This window comes from Mastacembelus armatus, chromosome 9 (assembly GCF_900324485.2).
Source record: "Mastacembelus armatus chromosome 9, fMasArm1.2, whole genome shotgun sequence".
In the NCBI taxonomy this organism is placed as follows: Eukaryota; Metazoa; Chordata; class Actinopteri; order Synbranchiformes; family Mastacembelidae; genus Mastacembelus; species Mastacembelus armatus.
Window position 1 is genome coordinate 15915849 of NC_046641.1, and position 13155 is coordinate 15929003.

General features: G+C 36.8%; 1 protein-coding gene across 3 annotated transcripts in view; it reads right to left on the reverse strand.

Moving 5' to 3' along the window:
- ipo11 (importin 11) overlaps window positions 1-13155 on the reverse strand; it is a 139581-nt gene that overhangs the window by 64355 nt on the left and 62071 nt on the right. For all 3 annotated transcript variants that reach the window (XR_003296483.1, XM_026321366.1, XM_026321367.1), the window contains exons 25-29: window positions 12832-12927; window positions 12340-12453; window positions 11645-11766; window positions 6463-6558; window positions 5531-5615 (exon numbers count right to left, since the gene is read on the reverse strand). Coding sequence is in view for 2 of the 3 variants with exons in the window: in XM_026321366.1 (XP_026177151.1) it covers window positions 5531-5615; window positions 6463-6558; window positions 11645-11766; window positions 12340-12453; window positions 12832-12927 (513 nt within the window). In the remaining variant the exon portion in view is untranslated. The remainder of the gene's footprint in view (window positions 1-5530; window positions 5616-6462; window positions 6559-11644; window positions 11767-12339; window positions 12454-12831; window positions 12928-13155) is intronic.

Here is a 13155-nt window from a genome sequence, read left to right on the forward strand (position 1 = left end):
AAAAACACAACCTTCAGCTACTAGATATGTGTTTCTAATCACACATCTATCCATTCTTTCAAGACCTTCAACCTTGGACATACATTGCATAAACCATGATTCATGGTAATAACTATTTTGGCCCCTGTTACATTATAATTCAATACATGATACTATACCATATCACTATGATACACCTGTCGCCTTATTATATTCCAGCATGTTCTGTACAGTTGCATCTAACAAGGTAGCTTTGTATTTCCACGTTAAAATCTAATCAGTTATCGGAAACTACTCACACAAGTGCAGCACAATATCCTGTAGGTGTGCTGTGCATGTGTATCAATGTGTAGTAAAAAAATGTTCAAGTGGATGTGTGCTACCACAGAACACATGAAGCCCATGTCATTAGTCTCAGTCTTTGATGTTGTCTATCCTCCCTTCTTGTTTGATGGTGCTGGCCTTGTAGATGAAGCACAACAATCAAATGATGCATTATGTACCAAGTCTCAAACACAGCTTAGTTTAGTTGCCTGGAACATTCAGATCAAAGTGGGGGACAAACTCAGACAAGACAGAGTGTGGCAGTCGACAGCATCTTAAAACAAAGCTATGTTCCTTTTGATGCGCAGAAAAAACATGGCAAGTAGAATTTGGGGTCAGGTCTGAAGACTGCAGCAGTAGTGAGGTGGCCTCTCCTCACACAGGCACTGTGAATTCTATAGCTGTACTTATAAGACTGCCTCTGGATAAAATGATAAACGTGAGGAAGACTCAGCTTATAGATCAAACCAAAAATATTTCAAAGTCAACCATTTCAATTATTTGTGTGTTTGCCTTTGTTACAGGTTTATCAGATATCAAGCTCAAGCATATATGTGAATGTACAAATGCGGAGCAACGACCAGAATCAGAATACAGGTGTTGCTATTTACATCTGGTAATTTAAAAATAATTTCAGTCAGATTTTGGTAATGAAAAAGTTTTAGTTAAGACTCAAGTTTGCACTTTTCAAAGAAAGTATTTTGTTGTTAACTCAAATTTGAGTTATTTTTTAGACAGCAAATTTGGAGAGGAAAAAGTTGAGTGCTAAGGGTAATTACTGAACTGTGCCCAGAGCAGCTGAATATACAAACTATGGAGTTAAAAAGATGGTAAAAACAGAACAAGAGTCAACTTTTGTTTTTACTCACAAATACACATACAAACTACAGGCAGCCTGAAAGCTTTTGTCTAGGAAAGGTTAACAGGCATTTCCTTATAGTTTCAAGTTCTGGAATAGCAGACCCTCACATGTCTAATTTACGCTGAGCACTACATGGGCAGGCTGTAGTCTGTAGAGATAATATTGAATCAGCAGCTAAAAGAGGAACTCAACAATACACTTGCTGAATTGCAAATTACATGAATTGTTGTAGGGATATGCAAAGACAGCTGATTTTACCAACAACACAGAGTGTGTAATAACTGGCACTTGTCTGCGTGGATTTGAAAATTAGGTTCAGATGAATATTGTTGTCAAAATAATGTATAACAAGCAGCGCACCGACACTGTGAATATGGCCCTCCACTTCATCCTCCAGCATCTAGACTCCCCAGGATCCTACGCCAGGATACTGTTGGTGGACTTCAGCTCTGCCTTCAACACGATCGTTCCAGCTCTGCTCAGAGACAAGCTCTCGCAGTTGAATGTGCCTGACTCCATGTGCAGCTGGATCACGGGCTTCCTGACAGACAGACGATAGTTCGTGAGGTTGGGAAAGCATGTCTCTGACTCCCGGACCATCAACACTTGATCCCCCCAAGGCTGTGTCCTTTCTTCTCTGCTATTGTCCCTATACACCAACGGCTGATTATACCAACTCCTGAAGTTTGCAGACGACACCACCCTCATCGGCCTCATCTCTAACGGAGACGAGTCGGCTGCCTCCATCCCCCCATCCTCTGTGATACTCCGGTGACCTCTGTCGAGTCCTCCCGCTTCCTGGTTACCACCATCACCCAGGAGCTCAAATGGGAGAAGAACATCAGCTCCCTCACCAAGAAGGCTCAGCAGAGGCTCTACTTCCTGCGGCAGCTGAAGAAGTTTCACCTCCCTTCAAAGATGCTGGTGAACTTTTACATTGCCATCATCGAATCCATCCTGACATCCTCCATCACAGTCTGGTTTGCTGCAGCCACAGCCAAAGACAAGGCCAAACTGCAGCATGTCATCCACGTTGCCGAGAAGGTGATCGGCTGCAGTCTCCCATCCGTACATCTCCAGGACCCGGAGACGTGCAGCCAAGATCACAGCTAACCCCTCTCATCACAGACAAGAACTCTTCCAGTCCCTCCCCTCTGGCAAGAGACTCCAGTCCATCTGGACCTCACGCCACAAGAACAGTTCCTTCCCCACAGCAGTCAGCCTGCTGAACAGTACCCCAATAAACCCATGTTTTGCCAAATGATACTAAAGGAAATAGATCTTTGGAGAACAATGTTCTTTAGATACTAAGAATGTTTTCAAGAATGTGTTTCATGTTTTCAATGTTGCTTATCTCAAGACTTTAAAAAATATGCCAAAGAGAAAACAATGATTTTTAATGATTTTTTATCATTTTACCAGCAGTTGTCTTCATTAACTTTAAGTGAGGACTGTTACTTAAGAAGTGAATCTAAAATGATCATTTTGTTTGTAAGATGGAGGACATTATAAAATTGTTAGAAAATGTTAGAAAGTGAATGAAAGGTTGACACTTTTGTATCTTTTGTGTTGTTCAGAATTATATTCATTCAATATCAGATTTATGTATATTTATGTTAATAGATTTATGTAGTGCATATTGCAATTGTACTATGTCATTTGGTAAAACAAAATGACAAAAACAAAACAAACAAAAAGGAAACTTAACACATTATGAAGTTTTATATGATTGTTGGATTGTTTGACAGATGACATTGATTAACCTTAAAAGCCAAAATATTCAATATTAGTAGTTAAAGTGTGGAAATTCTGCAAGTGGCTATAAATTACTTGTAAATCAACACTTGCATTTTGCATTATTTACAATTGTATAATTGACCTTAAATTTAATATCATATGAAAAATAGCTCTGTTTTGCTAAATGACATTTTCAATAAGTGCATAACATTAAATGCATTAAAATGTCTTTTATTTTATATTTTTATAAGGGACACATACTGAAATGAAAAATATACATGTGGATGTACACAGGAAATTATGAAAGTGACTGTTTCATTTTTCATCTTATTTTTTTTGCCATTTTGAAATTCAAAAATGTCAATACTCGTACATAGTATTCATTTTATTTTATTTTTATTCTTTATTCTTCTTTCTAATTTATTATAAAACTATGTACATTCTCTATACCTGTATATATACTTGCTCCAGACACAAACACAAATTCCTAGTACTGTAAAGTGTTCCTTGCTTCGAAACTTTGAATCGAGTGCTTTGGTGCCATCTTTCTCATTTTCTCATATGCTTCTCTAGCATTTAAAATTAAAAAAAACACTTACCCTAAATAAACCCTGGAATGCATTTTTTAGTTATGTGGTGCACCAGCCAGCAAAATCTCAAAGTACCATTCCTATAGGGTTTTGGTTTGTCATTCCCTGCTTTACATTTAGGATTCACGACACCTTCCAGTAACATGAATTAAAATATCAATTTCACATGAAAATTGCTCATTTTTTTCTGTGCTGTAGCAGCGCAAACAGCTTTAAAAGCTTAGTTTTAAACAGAGGAAGCTACTGTAGTATCTGTAAATTTGTGATGGTTCACTCTTCATTTTGGAGAATCTTAGCTGCCCACAAGGAAGAAGCAAATCTAATTCAACAAGACAAAAAACACAATCATACAAATATCACCTACACGCAGACAGACTGCCATGAGACTGCTTGATGAGACAGAGGCTACACAAGTAAAAGGTGAAGAAGTAGGCAAAGGGAAAAAGGAGGGCGGCCATATTTGGCCCATGTATCGGTCTGGCTCTACTAAGCATAATAATTATGCTCAGTGAGTGACTAAGTAAGTAAATACTTGAGACCAACTCTACTTTATTATTCATATGCATGGCATATAAAGGAAATGGGAAAACGCAAGAGGACAGTGTGACAATTGCCTGGAGGAGGAGAAGAGTGTCCAGTGTCTGTCTAGGACTTTGGTTCCAAGACCAGTGGTGTGTGTATAACCTGCTGCTGGACTGGCAATGCACCAGAACTTAACACTTGACATACATGGTAGCTTATGATCCAAGTTGGCTGAACAAAAGTTTCCCACCAAGTAAGTGCAAGAGTGCAAGTAAACCTAAAAACATATTTAAGCAATATGATTGTGACTGTTTTATATTTAACTGCAAAATGTGAGGCACCGATGGACAAACGACAGTTTGAAGCTGCTGTTTATTATGAGAAAGTAGTAGAACAAGCAATATCCTCTGCCTCTCACTAGCTCTTTCAGACAAGAACAAAATGTGTACATTTTAATACACTGAAATGCTTTTATATAGACATACACACACCTGCCAAGGAAAGAATCCATAATAAAGCCAAGTTGGAGTCAGCAAATGTTAAAAAAAATAAAATAAAAATGTCATGGGTCTCCTTTCTCAGAAACTTTCACCTCAAACTGAAAACCGTCTCACGTGGGCACACCCGTCACTTGCACACATGCAGTCATGCAAGTCCCCAGGCACACACCCACACGCATTAAGAAGTAGAGAGAGGTGAGACTTTAAGCCTTCTCTTCTCTATTCCCTGGAGCAAAAAGTCAGGGTCTGGGCTGAGGTGATAAGTGTGCTGGGATACTGCCCAGCAAATACACACATACTCTCAAGCATAGAAAAAAAAAAAAAAAAAATCACACTAGAAAATAAATACAGCTGTATTGCTTCATTCAAACAGCAATAAAGTCTAATTTGTATATAAATGTTATTTTTCTCAGCCACTCATTTGGAGAAGACCACACACAGAGACCACTACATCATAATTAAACATTATTTTACAACATTGAGTGCCATAATTTCTAAGCTTTTCAGTATATACAGTCACAGAAGAATGCATCCTCTACTGTGTCTGCAAATGCATACAGAACGCATGTACTGCAGTGTACATACTGTACACATTTGCATTATTGTCCTGTTCAATTGATATACATCCCCATCTGGGCTCCATTTATGGGAACTCAACAACATACATGCACATCTAACTCACATCTGACTCTGGTACTAGGACACATTTCTGTATCTAAGGGCTGTACACACAAACAGCTGTAGCAGCTATTGAAGCTTAGAGGTGGCTGAGAAATGGTACCTGACTAAAATTTAATACATCAGCACTTTTTTCTGTCCTTCCTAGAGAAATACTTTTTTTTTTCCTGGGCTCTAAATGATGAGGATTTTTTTATTAAGCATTTTCTTAATTTGCTATTAAAACATTCCAGTGTAGCATAAAGGATATCACAAAAGCATAGACTATTACATTATTGAGGTTATTTGTCTACAATCCTCAAAAAAGAAAATTAGTTTTGTGATTGTGTTTAACTCACCAGTTTCTTCCTCTTGTCCTGCTCAGTTGGTGGCTCCTCATCATCACTCAGCTTGGGTTCCTCGAAATGGCTCATCAGCATGCAGCTGCAAACACAATAATATTCAACTCAATATTAATAACCACACATAAATCTGCACAGCATGAGGCAATTTCAGAACAGGCAACAGGCACACAAAAAAGGCTGAACCCTCGGGCACTTTTGTTCACAGCTCTGCCTGCTACTCATATTGCTTCATTTACATGCAGAGAGAATTGCAAGAGAAACCTCTGTGCTCTGTCCAAAGTCTGTTTATGGTCTTTTATTACCTTTGTCCTTATTATTTAATCTAGTGAGTTGTGAGGGGTGGGAATCTAAAGAGACAAATATTCCCACAGGATTGATGGCTAAGAGCATAGCTAAAAGACTGCAAATGGCCTACTGGACTTTAATTTATCAGGTGAAACTAAACATAACTACAAATGAAAAAATGTTTGGGAAGTGCTGGATTTGCAAATCAGCATCAGGTTTGTATTGTCAACTTTAAAGGTTCTGATATGTAAATATTTTTAAGCAAAATTAGAGGTCACAAGGGTGACTTGTTCTTAACACTGTCAAATATAGCCAAATTTTCTTCCCCTTTAAAACTGGTGCGAATTAAAGTTGGCTGAACTGCAACTTGGCATCTCTATAAACTTTCATGCCTGTAGTGTGAAGTGTGAACCTGCAGATACTGCTTCTGCTGGTTGGGTTGTTACCCTTTTATATCTCATGCACGGTACGAGGCAACTGTGCCTAGTGTGAGTACATTTTAAACCATACCAATAAATGTAACTTTAATTTTTAAAAACTGTATTTATTCCTCATGCATGAGCAGAGCAGAAGGTCTATGTTATTTAGAAGTAGTTTTGCTCTTTTTTGTTTTTCCTTTTTTTCTTCTGCTGCATACTTACTCTTTGAAGGTGCCCGTTTCAGGATCTTCTGTCATTACATCATGTAACGCCTCAACACATATGTTAATGATGCCACAGAACTTGTCCTGGATCACACTAATAACACACAGACAACACAGACTCATCAGTAATAAGATCAGTAATTCAGTTGTGTGTGCATATTACATTACAGAACAACATCACAAGGGAGAAAAGTCTAGGTTAAAATCTGGCAACACGGAAGGTGGCTGTCAAAATGACACATTTAAACTGCAAAATGACACAGGAAATGGTATCTCTGCCATTCATCTCCCAAAATCACAATATACGTCCAGATTATCATGGTTCTTTTTTTGCCTTTTATTTTACATTTAGGTTTTAGAATTGGCACACAATCGCTATTCTGTGCCACACTTTTACAACAACAAAGTTAGGGGGGAAAAGTGAAATGAAGAGGGTAATAAAAAAAAGCCACTATTATAGTAACATTGAGAACGTTTCTTTACTTTTATGATGCTACAAAATGCATTCCATTGCACAGATCAGTCACATTAAATAAGGGTGATAAAACGGTTTTATTGTCTCAAAAACACATATTTAAGAGTGAACATCATCTATGAGACCTATTGCCTTTACATATGGTCTTGTCAGTCTAATTATTATTGTAACCATCATAGTGACTCTTCCAGAAAAAAAGCATTGCAAAGACTAAGCTTGCTGGTTCACCAAACCTGAGGTCCTTAAAATATGCAGACTTACAACACCCACCACACAGACTTTGAGAGAAGCATTGATGAATTATTTGAGTCATTCTTTGAAAGCAGTGGAAAGAAAGTGGGTTTTCCCATGTCAGTAGGATTAAAAAGCAGGGAGGGAAAAAAACACAAAGACACAAAGAGTGAGTATGTGTGGGTATGGCCACTGATGCATCGAAGGTTCTGTCAGTTCAAGTACTTAGATAGGAAGACCCCAGGCAATGCTGCATAAAGTTCACTAAGCATGAAGTTTAGCAAAATATAATAATCAGTGAATAACAGACTCCTACCCAACCAGTAAACATAAACCCGTCTCTTATTTTTATAGTATAGTATATACAAGTATACATGCTCATATCTGTAAAAACTGCCATCAAAACCTAATGTGAAAAGTGAGCGACAGGAACGGGGGATCTATAATATCTAGTGAGCATGTCAGATAAATACCATCTTGTTCAAAATCAATAACAGTTTGCATACGTACAATCTAACATATTGTATATAAGCCCCAGTATACAAGAATTAGAAGAAAGGAAAATGTTGAAAGTTAATAAATACTGTAGGCAATTGTTGACTGAATATAAAAGAACAGAACATTTCTCCAAGTGAATCTTAAACAGTTGTTCTTTTCAGCCAGCCATTTCACTACTAATAATGCGGGAGTGTGAAATACATCACTGAACACCTCTGTCCCCAATTTCCAAACAATAGTCTCAAATTGGCAGCAAGAGCAACAACTGGATGCAGGCATATTAAAGATCCCTTATCACACATTTGAACAAGCCTGTCAATTCTAATTCTATCCAGCCCAACACCTCTCCAGTGATTATCTTCTAATGGCTGACTAGTGCGGCTGTTTCGTGCCTGCCATTCAAATCAGCCTAAATGGAAACCCGATCTAAAAACCGACTGGCTGGATGCAGAGACAAACTTGTTGCAACAGTCAAGTCCTCAGCAAAACCAGCTGTCTCTTTGTCACCCTCCCTCCATAAACAAAAGCTCATTTCTGTGTGAACTTCTGTCCTACTAAGCATTAATCCAAAATATAAGGCATATTTTCTTCTAGCGGTTAAAGTCATATCACATTCAAATTCAGTGCCAATTACAAATTAACTGTCCATGGTAGAATCTTTCTTCCTTAGGGAAGTAGTGCCATGTTGTTAAAATTTCCTCTTGTGTTTCTTTTGTAGGAAAAAGCGAAACGCAAACAAAAACAAACAAATAATAATAATGGTAATAATAGTTTTTGCTATAATAAGTTCCAAATCATAAAATAAATGGCATCCACTGTTCTCTACTCTGCAGTAGCTACACTCCTGTTGATATTGTACCATATCATTATGGCATAGACTAAAATACTAAGACATTAAATAAAAATTTTTGCAGCACCTTGGAGTGAATCACTCCAATCAGGTACTTTAGGCAGCTCGTAACATGAGCTCAGAAATTCTCAACCAGTAGTTTGACTCATCCCTCTGCAATTCGACAAGACAAAAAGGTAATTTCAGGCAATGTTTGAAGGTCAGTGAAGAGTAAATAAGTTTCTGCTCTTCGCTTCGTTCTATGGCAAACCATAAGCCCTTTTAATCCACAAGATTTTTTTGAATGAGTTGTAGAGGTACACTTTTACTAATGTATGTATGTATATACTGCAAATATTTTAGTTGAGCCTGTTGCAAATGGATTTTAAATAAGCATTACTGATTATATTTCATGATGTGGAGCATGCCTAATTTTAGATTATTAGAGTGAACCTTAAATAGCTGAAGTGCTTTGTTTGTGTAAGACTTGAATGTAATATAATGCTTGAAGACCAGAACTTCTCTAGAAGCTCTTTCAATGTTTCTACACTTTAACAGTGTAACAGCAACAGGTTATGCTATTCATATCAAATCTACTAAAATGGGAAATTTTCTAATGACATTACTGAGAAATTACTATAGATTTCTAAAAGTATGTGTGCAAATAAAAAAAAGTTAAAAATTGCATAATCTCTAGAAAAGGGTTTGATTTAAAAGTAAAATGCTAAAAACCTAAAAATGATCTGCCATATATATTAACCTTTTTTTCAACTATTTGTGATCCTCAGTGCTGCAAAAAATACAATTCTCCAAAGCTGAAAAATAATATAACTTTAATTAAATACTGTTTGAAGTATACCAACTATAATAGCCAACCAAAGTTTTATGATGAGACACAATGTACTTGCATCTATGCAAGATTTTTTAAAATCTTTTATACATGATGTACTAATTTTAAGATGAACTTGCTATAATAATTAAACAAATTGTGAGCACAGCAGGTCCAGGCAATTAATATGTGCATATTAAGGTTCTTGGTCATGTTCAGTACTAGCATTTAACATAAGTTTTTCAAAATAAATTAATTAATATTGTGAATGTTAAACACATAATGATCCATTCTAGTGCCCTTAAATTCTCAGTACTAATTGAATATCAGTCTTTCCAAAACATTGTTGCAGAAGTTGAAATAATCACAAAAAGTAGTTTACAGTTTTAATTACAAAAAAAAAGTGAAAGTAGTAAAAAAAAAAAAAAAGGTAATGTTTTCTCTTTTAGCAGTTCTTCCAAACTCAAAACATTTATGGGAAGACAGAAAATAATACATGAATTTATGATATGATGCAACACAAAATACAGTAAGTGATCAAAGCCAGAAGCAACAAAAAGTGAGCTAACACTGCTGCCAGTGCTCTAATCTAATTATATTCCTCCTAATTTTAACAGTTCTCAGACAAATTATCCATCAACTACTTAAATGATAATGACAAAAACAGCAGCTTTAAAGATGAAAAATTACTCCTCTGTTGTTCTATCCATTGAAACACAAAAATAAAGTTCACAAGCCAGGAATAAGAAATAATTACTCAAATACTTCCCTATTGCACGTATCACATATCCATCTGCCAGCACAGTTTCAGACTACGGCTTGAAGTCAATCCCTTAATTCATCCAATATTACCAGCTAAAATGAGTGCTAGGTCAAAAATAAACTTTTTCTTGTCGATGTGTCAATTATCTATGTTATTTCAACATCATAAATCATGCAGAAAACATTACACCACATTTTGACTTAGTTCTACTCTCAGTAGCTGGATTCACACACATTTTGACTCTAGCTTGAAAGGAGAAACTAAATAATCTAATAATGTTTATACAGCAATATTTCTTTAGCTAACATTTAGAGCAATATTTAGATGCTTGGTTGCTGACATGAATCTACTTATTCCTTTTAATGGCAACAAGAAGATACCTGACTGAAAGAGTATAATACATTTGGTGACAGTTCTTGTTATCAAAGGTTTTTTTTGTCTTAGCCTTGTGAAAAATAGGTTGTAAACAAATATCTTTTGTCATAATGACATTAACACTAGATTAGATGTTGATAGTTCAGTACCAGTATAACATAGGATTTAAGACACTCACAATCTCAACTTGAAGTGAAATGCTTTAGTGGTGCATATCTTAAGGTAAATGACTATTACATTACTTATTTCACTTTGGACAAAATATGGACATGTTCTAATTTTAGTTATGCCTGTGGTAAAGTTAATTTGTCATGAAGCACTTACCGAGCCAAGCCTGTCAGAATCAATTGCTTCAACAGACCAAGGATGAGGGCGTAACAAAGGATTTCATGCCTGTCTACATCTAGGATTGCAGAATAGTGAGCTTCCCAAACATGTGATAAAAATGCATCAATGTACGCATCACCAATCATATGGGACATCACAAGAAAAAAAAAGATCAATAAATCCCTTAATAACTCATTTGAATCACTTAAAGAGAAGTTTCCCTAGAAAATGAAATGAGAAAAACCTCTAATGGCAAATCTTTTTTCTTACTGATATTCAGCCTCGCTGTGCGCCTGTCATCCTTCACATTTCTCACACTAAATCAACTGATGTACCTCAATTTCAACTGTTTTGGTCCAAATGTTTTAGCATTGCATTCAACAGGCATAACACAAATCAGGACAAATAGCATCACATGCTTTATCGTCTTTTGTGTGGATGCATAATCACCTCTTTATTGATGTATTATAAATGCTGATTTATTATTATTGACCCAGAGGCTATTACCTATCACAATGCGCTATAATTCAACTGGTACACATGGGCACAAGCAGATCAAGAAACTTCACTCACAGATGTAGAAATACACAACCACAGAGAGAAGCTTGGTAATTTACAGATTAAAGACAAAAAAACAAAACCTTGCAGGCTTCTCATTACAGACTGAGGCATCAAGCCCACTAAGAAAAGTGGTACATTAAACAGAAAATTCAGTTTGTGTAGTTGCATGTAAAACCTTTTTGCTTTCCCCTTATGTGCCCTTGCATCAGCTGTGCTGACAGGCTGGTTGCTATCCACTTTTCACCAGCTCAGAGCCCCATCTGCACATAAATGAATGATAAATGTTTCTCACCTATTGTCAGATGGTAGGAGGGAGAGAAGAGCCAGTGATGACAGCTTTCTCCTCTCAGGCTGAGTGATGTTGTCCATGCGGTCGACCCACATTTCAATCACATTGCCCAACAACTGGTCCATCTGATGAGGAGAGAGAAATATGAAGAGAGTTGGCCAAGAAATAAGGAGAGGAAAGGAGGGTTACTATAGGGGAAGAAAAAACACAGCAGCAATAAAATGCAGAAAGTGAACAGTAAACAAATAGTATTTGACAATTCAAGACAAGCATACCAATAAACGTAACTTCAATTTTTAAAGTGATGTTTCTGGCAATATCATAAAAGTTAGAACTGACCTTCCCTGATTGTTTCATTGCTGTCTCATCGAAAAAGAAGGACTTGGTAAGATGGAAAGACAAGTCTAGTCCTTTCATTTATTTAGATTAAACCAGCTATGTCAAAACAAGGCAAAATTAATTTTGCTCTAGGTCAGACAAAAACAACAGTGACACAGTGTCAAAGTTTTGCAGAAATGAAGAATAATTCTAAACTTTATGACATGAGAATGCTACCATTTACAATTCCACTGCTCATTATTTTCAGCCTTGCTCAGAGTGACACCCTTTCAACTGGTACTATGCTGTTATGTCTCTCATAGACATTCAGAAATTCTGTACTGAGAAGATATAAATAAAGGGCAGACATCAAGCCTCACCTCCTGGCTGCACTCAGAGGCCATTTGAGCGAGCAAAGAGAAGAAGAAACTTGAGTTCTGGAGCAGGACTCGGCCCATGATTCCAAGGTAGGTGGACATCACCACAGGATATCTCTGTACAACACACACACACAAAGCACCATGTAAAGCACAGGTCATTAAGCATGATATGGCAGAGAAAGGACAGATCTGCTGACAGAGCAGAATCCTGGAAAGGCAGTCTATAACCTTTAACTGAGGTGATCAATAAATGCCACTGTATAGCATCCTTAAGAATACATTTTATGTGACAGAGAAGGACACCCAAGAAGAAACACAGAAATTGAAAGTATTGAAAGTGTTCTAAGGTTTAATAACAAATATTTAAAAATTAAGCAAGAAACAATGGAAAAATGCATAAAATGTGCTACAGGAAAAATATATTTATAAGGTTTGTCATTTCATATATCTAATTTGAGCCCAACATGCATAAAATCTAAAGCTAAGACTCACCTCACCATCCACAATACCTCTGAAGACAGCTGGCAGCAGGGGCTGGAACATGTGGGCTCCCAGTATGGGGCTAACCTTTAAAGCTATCTCTACCACCTGGAAAGACAGAGGGAGGATGAGGGGCATCATTCAGACAGGGAGAAGCCACAAAGGAAAAAAGGTCAACATGGGTTAATGTAAAATCAGAACTAAGTGTGGAAGGACATATGGCAGCAAAAAAGTGTTCATTTTCAGAGACAGTAAAGAGTGCAGAAAATCCTTTTATTTGAGATGCCTGAGTGGCAGGAAAGGTTAGTCACTCAAATTAGTGTTTGCCAAGGAATA